This window comes from Hemitrygon akajei, chromosome 10 (genome assembly GCF_048418815.1).
Source record: "Hemitrygon akajei chromosome 10, sHemAka1.3, whole genome shotgun sequence".
Classification (NCBI taxonomy): domain Eukaryota; kingdom Metazoa; phylum Chordata; class Chondrichthyes; order Myliobatiformes; family Dasyatidae; genus Hemitrygon; species Hemitrygon akajei.
This window is the reverse complement of record NC_133133.1, coordinates 140,694,440-140,715,970: the sequence shown is the minus strand read 5'-3', so window position 1 is coordinate 140,715,970 and position 21,531 is coordinate 140,694,440. Positions and strand designations below refer to the sequence as shown.

The 21,531-nt window shown below is 43.2% G+C and overlaps 1 protein-coding gene across 2 annotated transcripts in view; it reads right to left on the bottom strand.

The window, feature by feature from the left end:
- aass (aminoadipate-semialdehyde synthase) overlaps window positions 1-21,531 on the bottom strand; it is an 82,676-nt gene that overhangs the window by 40,861 nt on the left and 20,284 nt on the right. For both annotated transcript variants that reach the window (XM_073059135.1, XM_073059136.1), the window contains exons 7-13: window positions 18,534-18,612; window positions 17,828-17,955; window positions 16,139-16,287; window positions 9,889-10,011; window positions 7,263-7,374; window positions 3,293-3,355; window positions 3,115-3,182 (exon numbers count right to left, since the gene is read on the bottom strand). In XM_073059135.1, coding sequence (XP_072915236.1) covers window positions 3,115-3,182; window positions 3,293-3,355; window positions 7,263-7,374; window positions 9,889-10,011; window positions 16,139-16,287; window positions 17,828-17,955; window positions 18,534-18,612 — 722 coding nt within the window. The remainder of the gene's footprint in view (window positions 1-3,114; window positions 3,183-3,292; window positions 3,356-7,262; window positions 7,375-9,888; window positions 10,012-16,138; window positions 16,288-17,827; window positions 17,956-18,533; window positions 18,613-21,531) is intronic.

Genomic DNA, 21,531 nt, shown 5'->3' with positions numbered 1-21,531 from the left:
GGTTTCAACATCTGCAGTTTTTCTTGTATTTCCACCTATCTCTTGGCTCCACCACTGCTCTCTACATTTTTAAAAAAATATTATTCCATCTCCCCTCAGTACAGGTGAAGAGTGTTGACCCATCCAGTGCCCTCCTGAGGCTCTATTTTTCCAGCTTTTGATGTTGCTCCAGATTCCAGTGTCTGAAGTCTCTTGTGTCTGCAAACTCCAGAGGAAGATGGCCAATTCATAACTCTACCTTAAAAAACCCCATATAATTTCTCGTGGTGTGCCCTAATAGTAGCTTTACAAAACCTGATAGGCTTCTATTAAGACTACTTACAACTATAGAAGAAGTTAGTTGCATTATGGTATTTTTGGCAGCGTTTTGCAATTGAAAATTGATTCTCTCTTACTTCCTCATCCAGAACAAAACTTGACAATGATTTCCTCTCATAAAAAATAACAGTGCTTTCTGATCTCAATCAGTTCACGAACCCTTTACAAGATCTCCAGACCAGTTGCAAATGGGATGTTATTTCTCCGTGCAAAAGCACTTTTTTAAGCGTCACTGGGGAACTTGGATCACAGAGCAATGCAAACACAAAGATGACACACCGGTGGTTCTATTGCATTAGGAGTTTGAGGAGATTTGGTATGTCGCCGAAGATGAACAGATTTTATGGATGTCCCGTGAAGAGCATTCTGACCGGTTGCATCACCATCTGGTACGGAGATTGCAAGAGGCTGCAGAGGGTTGTAGACACAGCCAGCTCCATTACCGACACAACCCTCCCCACCCTCCAGGGCATTCTCAAAAGACGGTGCCTCAAAGTGGCGGCATCCATTATTAAGGATGCTCACTAATAGGATTAGCCCACTTCTGGTCAATCCCATTAGAGAGGTGGGGCAAGACCCACATTCAATGACTTAGGGATAGCTTCATCCTCATCACCATCAGATTTCTATACAGTCCATGATCACTACCTCGTTATTCCTTTTTTATATTGCACTATTTATTTTTGTAAGTTATAGATTTTTATGCATTTTCTGTAAAAAAAAACTGAAATTTTGAAATTTCAGATCATATGATAATTAATCTGACTCTGATTACATTATCATGGGAATATCTGCCACTTGGCATTTCTAAAATATCACGCCCCCAAGTAGCATTAGCCGAGAAGGTCTCTAGGCCGAGGAAATTACTAATGTTGCATGCTCTACCCCAGAATGAAATGACCTTCGACCTCTATCTCAGGCACTCGCTGGTTCCACTCCTTTCTTTGCTGAAGCTCATATGGTGCAATAAATCTCAAATTCCCCTCATCCCTCTATTAACTGGTTTCTCACACCTGAACTCCACAAGCCACATTACCAGTCTTGCCCATCACAAAGAGCATCCTTTCTAATCCAACATCTCCCGCCCAGCATCAGCTTCAACTTTTTACCAAACCCTCCTCCCCCACCTATACATCACTGACGACCCTTCTCCACTAAATGCTGGGCTCCGCTGCTCTCCCTCCTACAACCAGCCCCATTCCGTCGGTGTTTGCTACTCTAGCATTTTAATGCACCCTAATAAGTGCACTCAAATGCTCCGGATGAAATGTGCTCTCGAGTGGTTAAAATCAATTTCAAAATTTGATCTACGCAACAAACAGAGTAGCCATTGTTTCTAGAGTGGCTCTTAATGTTATTCTCATGATGACTTAATCCATTCAGACACTATTTTGCATTCTCTGCAGCATTTTATTCAGATTTATCATGCTGCATATGAGCAACTTCATAAGGTCCAATATTGTTAGAACTTCAGTTTAGTCAGACCCTGCATAGTTATGGAGCAGTGCTCCTATGGGGGAGTTGAGGAGGGGAAGCAAATCATGCCCCATAGAGAGGCAGAGACATTTATAGACGTTGAGTGGAGGAACCATCCTATTTATATTAAATAACCAGCCTTTCCCCTTAGTCAAATCTGAGTTTGCAGCTAAATTTATCATTGTAACATTCAAATGTTAGCAGGAACTGAATTAGATTTAAACCAGAGAACCTCAACTTGGAAAAGTCTAATACATTACTTCACTTGTGAAAAGGTTTTAAATGAACTATTCTGGTCTCATTCTTAAAATAATGGAATGCCAGCATCATTACAAGAAAAAAAATTATTATTTAGTAACAAAATAACTGAATTGCTTAGATAGAGATAAGGGAGTTATCTCAGGAATGAATGGTTGAATGCCAAATTTACAATATTTTAAAAATTTGAGCATTGGACACAAAGGGTTATCAATATACACTCTAAAAAGCAATGAGCAGAGGTGATCTCAAGCCCAGTACAGGAAAGGGTGATGGATACAGAATCAGTTACATTTTTCAACAGCAAATTGATTAGGAATGAGGGAAAACTTAACTTGCTGGGCTTCATGGAAGGATCATGGATAGCTCCAGCAAGGTAATAGTTAAGGGTTGAATGGTCTTTGCACTTTAGCCACTCTATAGCTTTGCAATTACATTCATGTTAAAGTTACATCACAAAATATAACTTCCAACTGTTCAGAACATAAAGTTATGGTGCAACTTTGGAGCATGAGAAAATTGCCAAATTTAGTACACAGATCAACTGGGCATGGTGCGTTTATACTGAAAGTACAACCTCGATTTTGTGATGCAAAATTCCATCCTACTTCAATTTTTTTTTTAACTACAGGATACTATTACAATAGAAACAATAAACCAAAGGACAAAGACCACAAAAGACAGAAGAGGAACTCTCAGAATGCAAAACTCCAGGTTGTATTTACTGATGTTACAAATCATACAGGACAGCTGTATTCACGTGCTGGTGATCTTTGCTGCAAGTAAGTATGTTATGGTCACGATCTGACAATAATCACAGGACAATCCAAACTCACTGAGTTGAATAACTTAGTACACATGATGCCTTGGTTCATCTACGAGCAAAGATCACACAGAGGGCACATACCACCAGCATCGAAAAGAGTTTAATAATTTGTAAATCAGCCTGATTTAAACTTCACTGAAATATTAATGTTTTTGGGTTAGCAGTTTCTGACTGGAGGAGCTCAGTTATGCATTTAACACATTGTACAGTGAACAGCTGAAACTAAAGGGGTGTACCTGTTTGCTCTCAGCTTCTGTATGTATTTGAACTTCGGAGTCAAAGAACCATTAGACGCAATTACAGCCTAGAAAAAAAATTAACATTGAAATAGGCACATGCATTTCATGTGACAGAGGTTGTATCAGCCTATAAATCTTAAATGTTTCTAAATGTCAAGGATGAAATTATACTTACATTACGGACAACCGGAGTGAAACTACTCTCTTTTTCAAAGGGCTGTGTAGCATCTGACGCCAGCTATAAAGCAAGAGAGAAAGATGTGGAAACATTCCTTTTCCGTGTACATTGTTAAAGCCCAGAATACAAGGCAATGATTTTTTTTCCAAAGGGCTCTGCTCCAACTGCAAACATTGCCTCAAATGTAATCAGTAATGGAAGCACAACCCACTTCAGTAAAGGTCAGTCGATATGATACCAAGCATCCTACACCAAATTTGAAGTACGAATTTGCTCTCCTGTTTGCAAGCAAAAAATGCTTTGTCTAGCTCAAAAAAAAACCTGACTGAAGCTTCTTTGCAGAACTAGAGAATGTCAAACCAGTCCAAAAGTCAACACACAGACTATCGGAGTCTTCTGTATGCTAGTCAAAACCAAATTAATAGTTATTGCTATCTCATTCATTATGGCAATGGCTTCCACACAGTTTGAGAAAATTGCTGCTGAAAACAGTCCATCTTTTCACAATAAGCTGTCTGGCACAAGAACATACAATTGCCCAAAGCTACCTCACCGCAACAACTAACTGTATTGCCTCCTAGAAGTTCAACACACTACTTTTACAAAAATAGAAACCCAGTTAAAGGGTGCAACAAACTTATCAAAAAGTGACTTTGAAATGGTGGATACAGCCAAAAAAAATTACATGTTGCACATTAATTTCGAATGATTGGACTTTGTTGAACACTCTTTTGCCTATTTAATACTCAGGTAGCATATTTGTTTGTGATAAACAGTTGTCTGGAAAGAAATACAAAAGACCAGTAAGAATTTCTACAAGCATAATAAATAAGAAGAGAGCTATCTATCTATAAAGTTATTAGTTTTTCAAAGGATGAGACTGGGGAATTAATAAGGTGTTGCTGCAGTCTTCATAGCAGAAGGCAATGAATACATTACAAGACAAGTAAAAATCTTTAAGCAAAAGGGTGGTAGAACACTAAGTAATAATATGTTATTATTATAGAAATAAAAACTTGTAGAACTGAAGACAGATAAGCTCTCGTGACTGGATGGCCAGCATGTCCTGGTTTGAAAAGAAATGGCTATAGATACCATGATGCATTGTCTGTGATCTTCAGAAAATCCTTCTGTTTTACAACTATCCTGGGCAATAGGATTCAAATACAACACCCCTGTCCAAGAAAGAGCCAAATAGACCCCAGAAATCTATAAGCCAGTTAGCTCATCTATCAATAGAAAAATGCTGGAATCCTTGAAGGATTCTCAACTATGTTTTGTTTGATAGTTTGACAAGGAATGAGTGTGTGAGAAGTATACTAGTGTTCTTTGGAGAATAGAGAAAGGCAGAAATGGGAAGACATAGTGTATCTGGATTTCTACATGGCAATCGATAAGGTGCCACATCAGAAGTTAATGAACAAGGTACGACTGCATGCCATTGGGTGGCAATATAGGAGGATGGATTAGTTTGTTAGTGAGCACAGCTAACAAACAAAAACAAAAGATTCAGGATAAAAATGTCACTTTCAGATTAGCAAACCATAGCTGTTAAGGTACCACAGGGATCAGTACTGAGATCTAGCTATTTACGGTCTATATTAATGACTGAGGTGAAGGAACTGAACAGGGCATGGAGCAAAGAACAAGGATAAGCACACTGTTACAGAGAGTCAAGCCAAGCTATTGTGTCATAATGCTATGCTTCAATTCCGTTCTCCCATTGCTATCTGTGCAGAGTTAGCATGTTTTTCCTGCGACTGGTGTGTTTCCACTGAATGCTCACATGCCAAAGGTATGTAGATTGGTAGGTTAATTGGCCAGGATAAATTGCCTCTATTGTGTCGGGAGGCAATTCCGTCTGGAGGAGTTGCCAAGTCAAATGAGAAAGTGAGTGGGAGAATGGGAACGGTCAGAGCCTGCGTGAACTCGATGGGCCGAAATGGCCTCCTTCTGAAAAAGAATACAAAAAACATATGCATTTTAGATGTATAGATGGAAATGCAAACTGCGTGGTAAGTGCAGGGATGATTCAACTAGATAACATAGGTTAAGAGTATGGTTAATAATTCAACAGTATAATGGGAGGAAATGTAAGGTTACCATGTTGGTATGAAAATTAGAAAAGCAGAACATTGTCTATACGAGGGTTACTTTAGGGTGATACAATAGGGAAATCTGGAAGTCTTCATACATGAGAGACAATGATAGCATTCAGGCACAACAAGTAATTAAGGCAGGAAATAAATTAATTACAAAAACATAGCTAAAGGCTGGCTACTAAGGCTAGGTAGTAGTGTTTAAGACCATAAGACTACAAGATATAGGAGCTGAATTAGGCCATTTGGCCCATCAAAACTGCTCTGCCATTTCATCATGGCTGATCCAATTTTCCTCTCAGCCCCAATCTCCTGCCTTCTCCCCGTATCTCTTCATGCCCAGACCAATCAAAAATCTATCAAATTCTTCATTAAATATACATAAAGACTTGGCCTCCATAACTACCTGTGGCAATGAATTCCACAAAGTCAGCACCCTCTGGCTAAAGAAATTCCTCATCTCCATTCTAAAAGAACACCCCTCTATACTGAGGCTGTGTCCTCTGGTGTTCGAGCCTCTCCACATCCACTCTTTTAAGGCCTTTCACCATTTGATAGGTTTCAATCAGGTTACCCCTCATTGTTCTGAATTCTAGTGAATACAAACCCAGAGCCATCTGACACTTTTTAATCTGACAAGCCATTCAATCCTGGAATCATGCTCATGAACCTCCTTTGAACCATCTCCAGTTTCAGCACATCCTTTCTAAGATAAGGGGCCTAAACCTACTCACAATACTCCAAGTGAGGCCTCACCAGTGCGTTATGAAGTTTCAACAGGAACTGTATAAATGGCAAGTCCTGCTAAACCTGGACTACTGTTCATACTTATGGTCTCCTTATTTTGCAGGAAAGGAGGGTGTTGGGTGAATTACTTCCACTGTAGACATTTCACAAAAGATTCATGAAGTTGTCCTCTTTATTGCAGGAAACATCTCAGGATGAAAGGTTGTGTGGGGTGAGCTTATACTTACTGGAGTTATAAGGAACTAGGAGGCGACCTACCGAAACATACAAGATACATAGATGTTGAATAAATTAGATAATGAGAGGGTATTTCCCCTTGTGGAGATATTGAGTACTAGAGTGTATGATTTCAGGGTAGCAGGCCATTTAATAAAGATGAAATCTGGATGCATTTATTCCGCTAGAGAGTTATGATTCTTTGTATGTTTCTATATCTGAGTTATGAGGACTGGTTATGCATCCAAGTTGAAGTTATGAATAACAAGTTGAGGTTAAGATCAGACTGGCCTGAATTGTTATTTAATGACAGAGCAAGCTTAACAGACCATGTGACCTACCCCTCCCCCCTCCCCCCCCACCCCCCCCCCCCCCACCCCCCGTCTCTTACCTACTTGTGTTGTTATGTTCTGGCTCCTCTATGCATGGTGAATACACACTCACCAGACAGTGATGTCAAATGGTATATGCCGAACCCCTGGAATCATTTATACAAACAAGGCTGCTGGAGGATTAAAGTCTGCTTGACGTTGATTAAAGCAGGCCTGATTGCCAGTTTTCTAGGTAGTTATTTACCTTGCATTTGCTCCTGTCCCCAAAAGACACAAGGTTTCCACCCTGTAAGGCCAATGTCATCAGCACCTCTGATTAGGAATCTGACCACAAACAGATCAGGTTCCTCCATGCTCCAATAGAAATGGTGCCAATTAGTGTAATTTTGACTAAATTACATTAGGTGGTAAAAATATGGCATTAAAGTCCTGACAACAGGCGTCTCCTAGTTGACTTTTCCAAACAGTAATTGAAAGAACCTTGTTAAAAATCAAAAGAGTAGAACAAAGGTAGACAGGGGAAAAATACCAAATGATATGACAGGGTAAATTATTCTCAGTTTCCAGTCTTACCATCTCCCATAAATATGGGCAAAGTTTGTCTCCAAAATATTCTGTAGCCTCTATTGGAAGCTGTGCAGGCAGATTGTCAATTGAACACATCAAGATTCCTTTGCCTTCCAAACTGCAATACAGAGAATTACAAATATACTAGCAAGGCTAAATTTGCCATGGGACACATCTTGCTTCATTGCACATATTTGGACTGATTTCCAACATAGGTACTTGGTTCAGGAGCTTTATCCCTCCCAAATGCTCACATACTTAAAAAAAATACTTAAGAAAGAAATCAGGAAGGCTAAAAGAAGACATGAGGTAGCTTTGGCAGTCAGGGTGAAGGATAATCCAATGAGCTTCTACAGGTATATTAAGAGCAAAAGGATAGTAAGGGATAAAATTGGTCCTCTTGAAGATCAGAGTGGTCAGTCATGTATGGAACCAAAAGAAATGGGGGAGATCTTAAATGAGTTTTTTGCATCTGCATTAATTAAGGAAACTGGCATGGAGTCAATGGAAATAAGGCAAAGAAGTAGTGAGGTCATGGAACCTATAAAGATTGAAGAGGAGGAGGTGCTTGCTATCTTGAGGCAAATCAGAGTAGTTAAATCCCCAGGACCTGACAGGGTATTCCCTCGGACCTTGAAGGAGACTAGTGTTGAAATTGCGGGGGCCCTGGCAGATATATTTAGAATGTCTACGGGTGAGGTGCCGGAGGATTGAATGATAGCTCATATTGTTCCGTTGTTTAAAAAAGGCTCTAAAAGTAATCCAGTAAATTACAGGCCGGTAAGTTTGACGTCGGTAGTAGGTAAATTATTGGAAGGAGTACTAAGAGTTAGTATCCACAAGTATTTAGATAGACAGGGACTGCTTTGTGCATGGTAGGTCATGTTTAACAAATCTATTTGAGTTTTTTGGGGAGGTTACAAGGAAAGTGGATGAAGAGAAGGCAGTGGATGTTGTCTACATGGACTTCAGTAAGGCCTTTGACAAGGTCCTGCATGGGAGGTTAGTTAGGAAGATTCAGTCGCTAGGTATAAATGGTGAGGTAGTAAATTGGATTAGACATTGGCTCAATGGGGGAAGTCAGAGAGCGGTAGTGGAGGATTACTTCTCTGAGTGGAGGCCTGTGACTAGTGGTGTGCCACAGGGATCAGTGCATTGTTATTTGTCATCGAAATTAATGATCTGGATGATAATGTGGTTAATTGGATCAGCAAATTTGCTGATGATACAAAGATTGGAGGTGTAGTGGATAGTGAGGAAGGCTTTCAAAGCTTGCAGAGGGATTTGGACCAGCTGGAAAAATGGGCTGAAAAATGGCAGATGGAGTTTAATACAGGCAAGTGTGAGGTATTGCACTTTGGAAGGAAAAACCAAGGTAGTACAAGGTAAATGGTAGGGCACTGAGGATCTGGGAATACAGATACAAAATTCCCTAAAAGTGGGGTCACAAGTATATAGGGTAATAAAAATAGCTTTTGGTACATTGGTCTTTATAAATCAAAGTATTGAGTATAAGAGTTGGAATGTTATGGGGAGGTTGTATAAGGCATTGGTGAGGCCGAATTTGGAGTATCGTGTGCAGTTTTGGTCACCGAATTACAGGAAGGATATTAGTAAGGTTGAAAGAGTGCAGAAAAGGTTTACAAGGATGTTGCCGGGACTTGAGAAACTGAGTTACAGAGAAAGGTTGAATAGGTTAGGACTTTATTCTCTGGAGCGTAGAAGAATGAGGGGAGATTTGATAGAGGTATATAAAATTATGATGGGTATAGATAGAGTGAATGCAAGCAGGCTTTTTCCACTGAGGCTAGGGGAGAAAATGACTAGAGGACATGGGTTAAGGGTGAAGGGGGAAAAGTTTAAAAGGGAACATCAGGGGGAGCTTCTTCACACAGAGAGTGATGGGAGTGTGGAATGAGCTGCCAGATGAAATGGTAAATGCAGGCTCACTTTTGACATTTAAGAAAAACTTGGACAGGTACATGGATGAGAGGGGTATGGAGGGATAGGGCCCAGGTACAGGTCAGTGGGACTAGGCAGAAAAATGGTTCGGCACAGCCAAGAAGGGCCAAAAGGCCTGTTTCTGTGCTGTAATGTTCTATGGTTCTGTGTAAATGTAGGACTACTAACTGTTGTTTTTTGTCCTTTGACTTCATGTGCAGGCAGTATGTTCCTTTGATGGAAACAGTTTAAGCTACTAGATCCCAGGGACATTTAGATCCCATGATGCTTTTATGCACCTCTCTCTCTCTCTCTCCACTACTCCTGCCCCACTCCCAGTAAGAAGCTGCTTAAAACTTACTGCTTTGACCAATTGTGTCTGAAGACATTTCAGTAAGTTTTATAATACTAAGATTTCATGTAAATTGTATACTGAGAAACACAAATGATTATTCTTATAAGGTCTCACATGCATATAGTATGTGTAGCTGGTTTATAGAACTATCAAAGGAGGAACACTCTATTGCTTGGCTTAAGTGAAATTCTACAAGGAAACTTCTTTAAAGAAATTAATTGAGAACGGCGTGTGCATTTTAATTGTATCAAACACCAAAACAAAATAGCAATCATTCAAAGAAGATATTTATGGAGATTTGATGGATATATAACTCCAAAATGTAAAAAGGCCTACCTGTCATGAATGGTTTGCCTTTCTGCATCATACATACAAAATGGCATATCAATGGTGGTGCACTCGGTCATAAACTCAATGGAGCCACCTGTGTCAGCAGAAATGTCGCAAATTGCCAAAAATCTAGAAAACACAATGCAAACCTCAGATTGTAGCGTGCTCATTTGTGGACTTGCTGTGCAGTTTCCTTACTTGGTTAGTTACAGACTGCATCAACAACTGAGTCTGTTAGTAAATTTAAATGCACAATAGAGATCACATACTCCCCAGGGGTCTAGTCCTTCACTTGGTAACATTGCCTATGCAAAACAGAGTCAGAGATCTCAAGAGCACTGGGCTACTCTGACCCAGTTAAACAGAAAACCCTTTGAAAGATTATTTTGAAATCCACATACATATGTAATTATTAATTACTCAAGCCTCACTGCTCTGGATTGAGGTTATTCAAAGCTTTCAGGGCGCAAATACAATTTATACAACATCAGGTTCAACTGTCAGCTGCCCTGAAAATACTTTTCCTGCAGAAGATTGCATTCTTGTGATTTGCAAGATAGGGATAGAGGAAACTGCAGCAGGCAGTGCCATTGTTGAGAGCCTGCTACAAAGGGGACATTCTACTATAGACAGTTCCATGATCATAGGCTCTTAGATTGCAGGAATTTGCTCTCATGTTCTCTTGGACAGTCCCTCATGATGAACTCCAACACTGTTTTAAGGAAATGTAGAAACTCTGTGTGGTGAACTACATATACCTGTCTGGACACGCCCCTCTGCTGACTGCTCCTGTGGCTCCTCCCACAGACCCCTGTATAAAGGCGATTGGAGGCACTGCTCCTCCCTCAGTCTCCAGCATGTTGTGTGGTGGTCCCTTGCTGCTAATCGTGGTCTCTTGCAGCTAATAAAAGCCTATCGTTCGCCTCCCGTCTCCGAGAGTTATTGATGGTGCATCAATTTTATTAGCTGCAATTTTAAAACATGGAGAGCATTTTACGACCAGATAAATTGGACATTGATCCTCAATCTCCCGAAGCAGCCATTGCCTTTGAACTCTGGCTTGCATGCTTCCAATCGTACCTGGAAGAGATTCACGTGACTGAGCCTGCTATCATGCACAGAGTTCTCCTCTCCAGAGTCAGTCCGCGGGTATAGTCCCTAATCAGGGACCTGCCGACCTACCAAGGGGCACTGGATACCCTCAAAAGACAATACCTGCGGCCGGTGAACACTGTCTACGCAAGTCATCGCTTAGCGACGCGGTGGCAGCGGGCCGGAGAGTCGAGCGCTGAGTTTGTCCGGGCCCTACAGACACTCGTGCGGGCCTGCAACTGCAGGGGACTGATGGCGGAACAGCATGCGGAGCTCCTGGTACGAGACGCCTTCGTTACGGGGATCAGGTCAGTGTACGTGCGCCAGCGGCTGCTGGAACATGCCGATCTTACCTTACAGTCGGCAATCGAGCTGGCCAACACGCTGGAGGCCGCTCTGCACAATGCTGATGCTGTCCAGCCACGTGATCTCTCGCCGGCCCCATGGACTCTGCAAACCCTGCAACCCGCCGGCAAATCGACCTCGGCTGCTGCCAGCCGCGAGTCCTGAACCCCCTGCAACCCTCCGGCGAATACAATTTACACAACATCAGGTTCAACTGTCAACTGCCCTGAAAATACTTTTTCTGCAGAAGATTGCATTCTTGTGATTTGCAAGATAGGGATAGAGGAAACTGCAGCAGGCAGTGCCATTGTTGAGAGCCTGCTGCAAAGGGGACATTCTACTATAGACAGTTCCATGATCATAGGCTCTTAGATTGCAGGAATTTGCTCCCATGTTCTCTTGGACAACCCTCCGGCTGCTGCCAGTCGCGAACCCGTGAAGTCCCCGCAATCGACCATGGCTCCTGCCAGTTGCAAGTCCGCGCAGTGTTACTTCTGCGGACTCGAAAAGCACCCCCGAAATCGCTGCCCGGCCCGAGAAGCAACCTGCTCCAGCTGTGGAAAGAAGGGCCACTCCGCCAAGGCCTGTAAGTCTAAACCACGAGCGGGGTCGAGCAGCGTCGCGTGCGAGGCATGGGGGTCGCCATCTTGGTCGCCGCCAATTTGCCTGCCCGCCTCGAGCGAGGCATGGGGGCGGCCATCTTTGTCGGCGCCACCTCGCCCCGCCTCCGACCCACGGGTGCTTACCGGGCACCAAGACGGCGATTCAACTCTGGCCTCCGTAATCCTCGACCAAAACGCTCCACACCAGCTTGCAAGGTCAATGATGGACATCCTGGTGGAGGGGCACAGGACTAGCTGCCTGTTTGACACAGGCAGCACTGAGAGTTTTATTGACCCGGACACGGTGCAACACTGCGGACTCGTGACACAGCCGGTAAGCCAGAGGGTCACCATGGCTTCTGGGTCGCATTCCACAGACATCCGGGGGGGGTTGTGTAGTGACATTGGTGGTGCAGGGTGCAGAATATCGGGACTTTGCATTACTGGTCATGCCTCAATTGTGTGCCCCTGTGCTATTGGGGCTCGACTTCCAGAGCCACCTGAAAAGTGTAACAATGGAGTATGACGGGCCCCTCCCACCAATCACTATCAGGAATCCTCAGTTTTGTGGGACTTCATCATATACCCCGCTACTGACCACACACACACACCGACCTGCACATCCCACCCAACACCATGCCGACAGCTACACTACTGACACCACTTGCAGCCTCTCCACCCTCAAGATCCCTCCCCCACCGCTGTTCGCCAACCTGACCCCCGACTGTAAACCTGTGGCAACTAAAAGCAGGAGGTACAGCGTGGGGGACAGGGCCTTCATTAAGTCGGAGGTGCAGCGGCTGCTCAGGGAGGGGATCATTGAGCCAAGCACAAGTCCTTGGAGGGCCCAGGTGGTTGTTGTTCGGACCGGGCAGAAAAATAGGATGGTCGTGGACTGTAGCCAGACCATCAATAGGTTCACGCAGCTTGACACATACCCCCTACCCCGCTTCGCGGATACGGTCAATCAGATAGCTCAGTACAAGGTGTACTCAACCATAGACCTGAAATCCGCTTACCATCAACTCCCCATCCGCCCGGAGGACTGCCCCTACACAGCCTTTGAGGTGGGTGGCAGGCTCTATCACTTCCTGCGCGTCCCCTTTGGTGTCACGAATGGTGTCTCTGTCTTCCAGAGGGAAATGGACTGGATGGTGGACCAGTGCCAACTGAAGGCCACGTTCCCATATCTGGATAACATCACCATCTGCGGTCACAACTGGCAGGATCACGACACCAACCTCCTACGATTTTTCCAAGCGGCCAAAGCTCTTAACCTCACCTATAACAGGGACAAGTGTGTGTTTGGAACCACCTGACTTGCTATTCTTGGGTATGTTGTGGAGAACGGGGTCATTGGCCCTGACCCCGACCGTATGTGCCCCTGTTGGAGCTCCCTCTTCCCACCACCCTCAGAACCCTCAAACGGTGCCTGGGCTTCTTTTCCTATTACGCCCAATGGGTCCCTCACTACGTAGACAAGGCCCGCCCCCTGGTCAAGTCCACCACATTTCCCCTCTCCGCCGAGGACCGCGTGGCCTTCAGCCGCATTAAAGGGGACATTGCCAAAGCAACAATGCATGTGGTGGACGAGACCATTCCCTTCCAAGTAGAGAGTGACGCCTCCGACTTCGCACTGGCTGCTATCCTCAATCAGGCAGGAAGGCCGGTAGCATTCTTCTCTCGGACCCTTCAGGGCCCTGAAATTCGGCACTCCGCGGTGGAGAAAGAAGCCCAGGCCATAGTGGAAGCTATTAGGTACTGGAGGCACTATCTCGCCGGCAAAAGGTTCACCTTGCTGACCGACCAGCGCTCAGTTGCGTTCATGTTCAGCAACCAACAGCAGGGCAAAATCAAAAATGATAAAATTTTGTGGTGGAGAATAGAACTCTCCACCTACAACTATGATATCCTGTACCGGCCTGGAAGGCTCAATGAGCCCCCCGATGCCCTATCCCGGGGAGCGTGTGCCAGCACGCAGCTCGACCGGCTATACGCCCTCCATGCAGATCTTTGCCACCCGGGGGTCACCCGATTTTACCATTTCATGAAAGCCCGGAACCTGCCGTACTCCCTTGAGGACATCAGGACGATGACCAAGGACTGCCAAGTCTGCGCTGAGTGCAAACCGCACTTCTACCGTCCCGAAAAGGCACAACTTATCAAGGCCACCCGCCCCTTTGAGTGACTGAGTGTTGACTTTAAGGGCCCCCTTCCCTCCACCAACCTCAATGTCTACTTTCTCAACATAATCGACGAGTACTTGCGGTTCCCCTTTGCCATCCCCTGCCCCGATACCACTGCCACGTCCGTCATAAAAGCCCTGCGCTAGCTCTTCACTCTGTTTGGATATCCCTGTTATATCCACAGTGAAAGAGGGTCCTCCTTTATGAGTGACGAGCTGCGCCAGTACCTGCTGGTTAGGGGTATTGCTACTAGTAGGACCTCGAGCTATAATCCCCGGGGAAATGGACAGGTGGAGAGGGAGAATGCCACTGTGTGGAAGGCCACACTCTTAACCCTTAAGTCAAAGGGATTGCCGGTCTCTCACTGGCAGGAGGTCCTCCCCAAGGCACTCCACTCCATCCGCTCCCTGTTATGTACATCCACCAATGCCACCCCTCATGAGCGCCTATTCTCTTTTCCCAGGAAGTCTGCCACTGGGACCACCCTACCGGTTTGGCTGACGTGCCCAGGGCCAGTGCTGCTCTGGAAACATGCAAGGACCAATAAATACTCCCCGCTGGTCGAGAGGGCTCACCTACTTCATGCGAACCCCCAGTATGCCTACGTGGTCTTACCTGATGGGCGGAAGGACACGGTCTCCGTTCGCGACCTGGCGCCCGCAGGAGCACCAGACCCCTACCCCGAACACTCCACGGTGACTACCCACCGGGGTGTATACCCACGAGACACCGCGCACACCAAGCCCTACACAGACTCCTCACGACACTCCCATACCAGGCGCCACGCACACACGAGGGATTACTGACGCCTAATGGGCTGACACCTCAAGTCAGGCCGGAGCCAGCACAACCACCGTCACCGGTGCTACGTAGATCGCAGCGACAGACTCGACCTCCTGATAGACTTAACCTGTAAATATACTTGTAAGAAACTTCGCCCCATGGGGACTCTCTTTTAAAACAGACGGCACCAGAATTGAACTCTGATGCCTGAGCAGTAATAACATCACACTAACCACAATGCTAGCACGGCACCTCAACCCACTGAGAACCACAGACAGGTTCTTAACATGTATAAGCTTTAAATAACATTCACCATCTGTCGCTGTGGATCACCAAATTCACTGTAATTCACTCCACCCCACGTAACAGAATGCGATTAAACTCCAAGAAACAGAACACTGAAAATAGGAGGAACAGCAGACCATATAACCTCCTGAGACTCCTCTTTGTAACAATGATTCTCCAGTAAAATACTGCAGCTGCTAGACATTTCAATTTTTTAAAAAATATGCCTGCAAGTACTAGGTTAGGCTGTACCCCTGGAGAGGAAAAAAGATTAATATTTCAAGTCAATGGCCAGCTTCTTTCTTCACAACTGCACCCAACATTTTCTGATTTTATTTATGCTCTGCTAAGGGCTCTATCAAATAACAGAAATGTTTCTACATGCACATTTTGATGAATGAGGACTGCCCTGATACAACAAACATTGAGATTTACAAGGATGTTGCCTGGATTGGGGAGCATGCCTTATGAGAACAGGTTGAGTGAACTCAGCCTTTTCTCGTTGGAACGACGGAGGATGAGAGGTGACCTGATAGAGGTGTACAAAATGATGAGAGGCATTGATTGTGTGGATAGTCAGAGGCTTTTCCCCAGGGCTGAAATGGCTAGCACAAGAGGGCATAGTTTTAAGGTACTTGGAAGTAGGTACAGAAGATATTAGGAGTAAGTGTTTCTTTTAAACGCAGAGATTGGTGAGTGTGTGGAATGGGCATCCGGTGGCGATGGTGGAGGCGGAAACAATAGGGTCTCTTCAGAGACTCCTGGATGGCTACATGGAGCTTAGAAAAATAGAGGGCTATGGGTAAAGCTCAGGTAGTTCTAAGGTAGGGACATGTTTGGCACAGCTTTGTGGGCCAAAGGGCCTGTATTGTGCTGCATGTTTTCTATGTTTCTATGTTTTAACAAACAATGAGCATAGGTTAGATACACACTTATTGTATTATCGGCTTAAAATTATCCTACCTGTGCGGTAAGCTTGGGCAACCATCACTAGTTGGGTCCAAACTTTTGGCAGATGCTAACAAATACTGGGCATCCAATCGGGTAAGTAATCGAGGTGTATCTGGTTCCCAGTAAATACCATTCACCAAACAAGAGGTATATGGGGCAATCTGAAAAATAAGATGGACAAGTTGGCACCTTCCAGAACTTAAAGCAGTCACTTTTAAAAGAATTTTAATTATATAGTCCATTTCGTCATATTCCAGACTCTTAGAGGAGGGCAGGCTTATGGACAATGTAATCAAGTTTTATAAAGATGGTGGGAGAATTAGACTATGTATACATTGAAAATTCTAAAGAGAGACTGGGGCATAATCAAAGGCTAAACTGGGTTAAGTATTAGAAAGCTGGTCTTTTCTGAAAAATAGAAGGCTATGGAATTGGTTGTTCCTATATAAAGTACAATATCATTGATTCCAGAAGCTTCCTCAAGCACAATTGAGGTGTCTTTTTGGGTGAGATAGGAATTACCTTGAAACAGAGGGTGGTATACTATGACCTTGATGAGATTCCGTGAGTGCTTTAATCACTGTGAAGTGTTTTGCATTTGTTCTCCCACCCCCACACCCCAACCCCAAAAATGAGCCTTTCTTCCTATCAATACTTTAGCCAAATCCAAGTGATCGCCTGGTTGAGGAAAAGTGGTGAACATTAATGAAATGATGCAAGAATGAGACAAGTTGTAAAAAGAACACTAAATCTTTCTATGACTATTGTTTTTTATAGGTTCATATAGACTTATATAGTACATTGAACTAACATATAAAACAAACCTGTGGTAGAGCAACATGGAACAGATCTCCCTTCGTTTTTGAGCTCAACATTCTCTCATGATAACCATCCTAAATTTAAAATGTTTTGCTCAGGATCTTGAGTTCTGGGATATTTTCATGGCAAGGTGTGTGGATCCCAGTTCTGCTATGCTGAGGACGGTACACTAATATTACTTGAACCTGTAATCCCATCCGAAGAGGAGTTGCAAGAATCCCATTATGCTAGATTCCAAGTTTAAGGCCAATTCCAACTTCTATAGTCAAAGGGCAAGCAGAAATTCCAAGCTTGCCCGGGTCAACAGTAGAAGAGGAGAGATCTCAGACAGCATAATCTTTCCCTCCATCTGTGGGCCCTGCCAGATTTGAAGTGAGATTCTGATACATTTTATTAAAATAAAAACTAGAAATTTTATAAATATTAAGCAGATCAAATAGCATCTGAGAGAGAGAGAGTTCAGAATTCAGGCCAATGATCTTTAATCAGAATTGAGAAAAATCAGAAATCAAACAGACTTCAAATAAAGGCTAGGCTTGTTATTTGTAGGTGACCTGCCTGAGAGGATACCAGCAGAATAAAGAAAAATTTACATATTTACACACAGGACAGAAAAAATGTTCGAACAGTGACATACCAGTTATCTCACAGCTAAAGAAAATAATGTAAGTACCATTGCTTCCCTGTGAACAGGTCAATAGGGAGGTATATTTTTCAGCCAGCCTCCGGACTTAATATAAAAAAATGGACCAGTGATAACAAAGACATTCGAAGGAAATAGCTCCTTCATTAAATCTTAACTTCAGAAAGAGAATACAATTCCACATCATGTTCTGTAAAACCTATTACTCGGCATCAAGTGGGTGCATTGTGGTTTCTTACGTCGGTATTGAAGCGCGAGGTGTATAACTCAGGGTGGTGTTGATATTCCACAGGATCATACTTCCCATCACTCTTCCTGACAAGATGATGATGACGGCTAAGAACTGTGCAGTAAATCTTATTTTGATCTGTGCAGTCAAAAACAGGGAAGGGGAATTAGTTCCAAAGGCAAAGCCTCAACACATTAACAATTGTAACCAATAAAGAACAGAATCTGATCATTCAGATTACCTCTCTACCTTCCCCTTTATGGACATTATTTTATATTGACATTATTATACTTCATGGACATCATTTTCCCACAGCATGAAATAATTCATGACTGTGCCAGCAAGGAGCAGTCGATTTTATATTCTAAGCTGAGGATACTTTCTAACCAGTTGAACTGTGGACACTATACCTCATACGTGCAGCTTGCAGCGTACGATGATGATAATCATATGCCTTTGAACTCTGACCTTTTCCTTTCCACTGGCCTCTTAGATGAAGGGACAATGATCACTTCCCCAATTTTTTTTAATAGCACAATATATCCTCAGTACTTTAAGCAACCAAGGACAGTGATACATAGTCAAATACAGCCCATTATTCTTTCCTTCCAAATAGATGGGAGCTCTGACTACTTTAGAATGTACCCAAATCCCTATAGCATGTTTGCCGCAGATCTGCAAAACATTAAAGCACTGAAGTCATAATCATTGTCTACCTCCAGAACTGAAAACGTCTCGCAGCTCATGTGGCTCAACAAATTCACAGGGGAGTTCATTAAATATTTCTTGCGCTCCCTGTAAAGGTAAAAACAATTATTAATGCAAAGTGTGCTTCATGGTGCTCTTTTCCATCCAACCACTTACAGTATATCCACACAAATTTTTGCTTTCCAGCAAGTTCTTATGTCTACATTAACACAAGGGAGTGCTGCAGTGTTACACCAGGTAGACCTTCTATTCCGACCTCAGGTACCAGTGTGAAGTTTGCGCCTTCTCCCTACGATCACTTGGGTTTCCAATCTGTTCTTCGGTTTACTCTTTCATTCCTGAACATGCCAACTAGAAGGTTAACTGCTACGGTACATTAGCCCCAGTGTAGGTGGATGAGAAGAGGATTAGCTTGGAGTCAAATAGAGTGTGAGAGAGATCAGATTACAGGGAAATAGGAATACGACTGATTGGAATGCTCTGGGAGTTCAACAACATTGTCCATAACGTACGTACAAAAATAAAATGAGCACATTTAATATTAACACAAGTCAGCACCAAGGTTATATGAAACGAGGAAGTGTAAAGATGGATTCCTAAAATGAGCATTGAAGATGCACACAGAAAAAAGAACATCACAAACTCAAATAAAAAAAATTCAACAATTTTTCAGCTGTTTCCATAATAGTAATGGTTTAAACCCATTTATAATTTAACACCTTCTGATTCTTGAGTAAAATAAATAGGGCAATAAGTAAATGCAAGAAACTAGTTGAAAAGCCACTCTTGGGACTTCTGCTCTCCTGTTATCCTCTAACCTTTCCAAAATCAAGTATTTTTGCATGAAGTGGACACTAAGTTCTAAAACAGAATTAGGGAAGTGGAAGAAAAGTTGGGTGTTTTTAAAGAAAATTCATTAACAGTTGATATTTCTGGATAAAAATGAAACCCATTCATAGATCTGTTTCTCTCGCTACAACTGCTGTGATCCCAATCACAGTGAGTAAATAGACAGTCAAACTGATTAGGTTTTCTACGTTCTGAATTAATGATTGATAGACAATATATCAGAACTGTTATCTGACAAAACCTAGATCTACTTGCAATGACTAAGGTGCCTGCAACTTCATTTGAACAGAATGGATATACTGTACAAACTTGTGAGCAGTTTCATAAGGGCACATGACTAATGGGGAGAAAGGCGACAGAAAAAGTAGTTCCTCTTCTACCATCCCAGTAATCACATGATGCAATGAGGTTGAGCTGTTGCATAATCATAGCAACCAAATTCTATCTGTCCATGACTGATCCAGGCATGATTAGTGGTGGCACAGGTCATGCCATGTCTCCAATTACTTAAAATATTATTTCCTGAAAGAAATCAACTTTCCTCTCAATGAATCTACATTGCTCACTTCCAGGGACTTCCACTGTTACTCACTGAAATATAGTTTCAAAAATCCTTCCCAATTGTTCCCCTCTCCAACTATCTGAGAGCAGGTAGAAAAACTTAACAAGGGTGTGATATGTAGCACCCAGAGGAATGTCAAGTATTCCATTGAAAAGATACTATGCTGTCTAGATAGAATTGTCGGAAACCACAAAACAAAGAGGCAGAGTTAAGGATATTAATATCATCGACACCAAGTCAATCTCATGTGAGACCATAACTATGGTCTGTCCCATTGTAAACATCCTACTGTGAGTTATCTAAAAGCAAATACGAGTGTTTGGGACTGATATCTTGTGGAAAAATACTATCTGATACTGTAGATTTCACATCTCAGATAAGGCTCTGGTAAAAGAACTGAATGATTAAAATAGATGTCGGATGGCACCATCAGCAGTTTGAAGTTAAAGACACACATGGATACAGATAAGAATTAAGGATGTGTAAATGTAATCCATAACTAAGCAATGTTTGGAAGAAGGTATGTTAAGGAATATACAAAGTTGGAGAAATCTCTGGATCACTCCCATTGCCACATGCTAGTCAGGGCAAGAATAGGACGATGGTACAGATGAATAAATGGCTGAGGAACAGGGGCAAAGGGCAATGTTTTAGGTTCTTTGTAATTGTAATTTTACAAGAGGGATAGGTTGCACCTAAACTGCAGGGGAACCAACATCCTGGCCAGGGTCTTTGCTAAATACTTGGGCGAATTTAAGCTAGTTTAGCATGGGGATAGGAACCAGTGCACCAGGTCAGAAAGTGGAGGGATGGAGAAGATATCAGGGCCAGTAAAAACAGGCAGGAGCAAAGTAATACAAATGATAGGACAGATAGTTTGAAGCATGTGTATTTTAATGCTAGGAGCATTATGGGTAAAAGTGATGAACTTAAGAGCATGGATCGGTACATGGAACTATGATGTTGTATATAGAACATAGAAATCTACAGCGTTACCCTTCAGCCCACAAGTGCTGTGCCATGTTACCTACTCGAGAAACTTCCCAGAATTACCCTACCGCATAGCCCTCTATTTTTCTAAGCTCCATATAGCTAAGAGTTTTTTGAAGACCCTGTTGTATCTGCCTCCACCACCGTCGTCAGCAGTGCATTCCACACACCCACCACCCTCTGCATGAAAAACATACCCCTGACATCCCCTCGGTACCTACTTCCAAGCACCTTTAAACAATGCCCTCTGGTGTTAGCTATTTCAGCCCTGGGGAAAAAGTCTCTGGCGAGCCACATGATCCCTCTCATCATCTTATTCACCTCTTTCAGGTCACCTTTCATCCTCAATCTCTCCACTGCCCTGATACAAAGGAACCTTTTGAGTGCAAGAGGTTTAGATGGAGCAGAGTTTATTAGGTGCTCCAAGAGGGGTTCTTAAATCAATATGTAGATCGTTTAACAAGAGGATGTGCTGTACTGGAACCTGGTGTTAAGTAATTGGCCTGGCCAGGTGACTGACTGTTCAGTGGTTGACCAGTTAGGAAACAGTGACTGCAGCTCCTTAAGTGCTAAGATAGCCATAAATAAGGATAAATACAGACTTT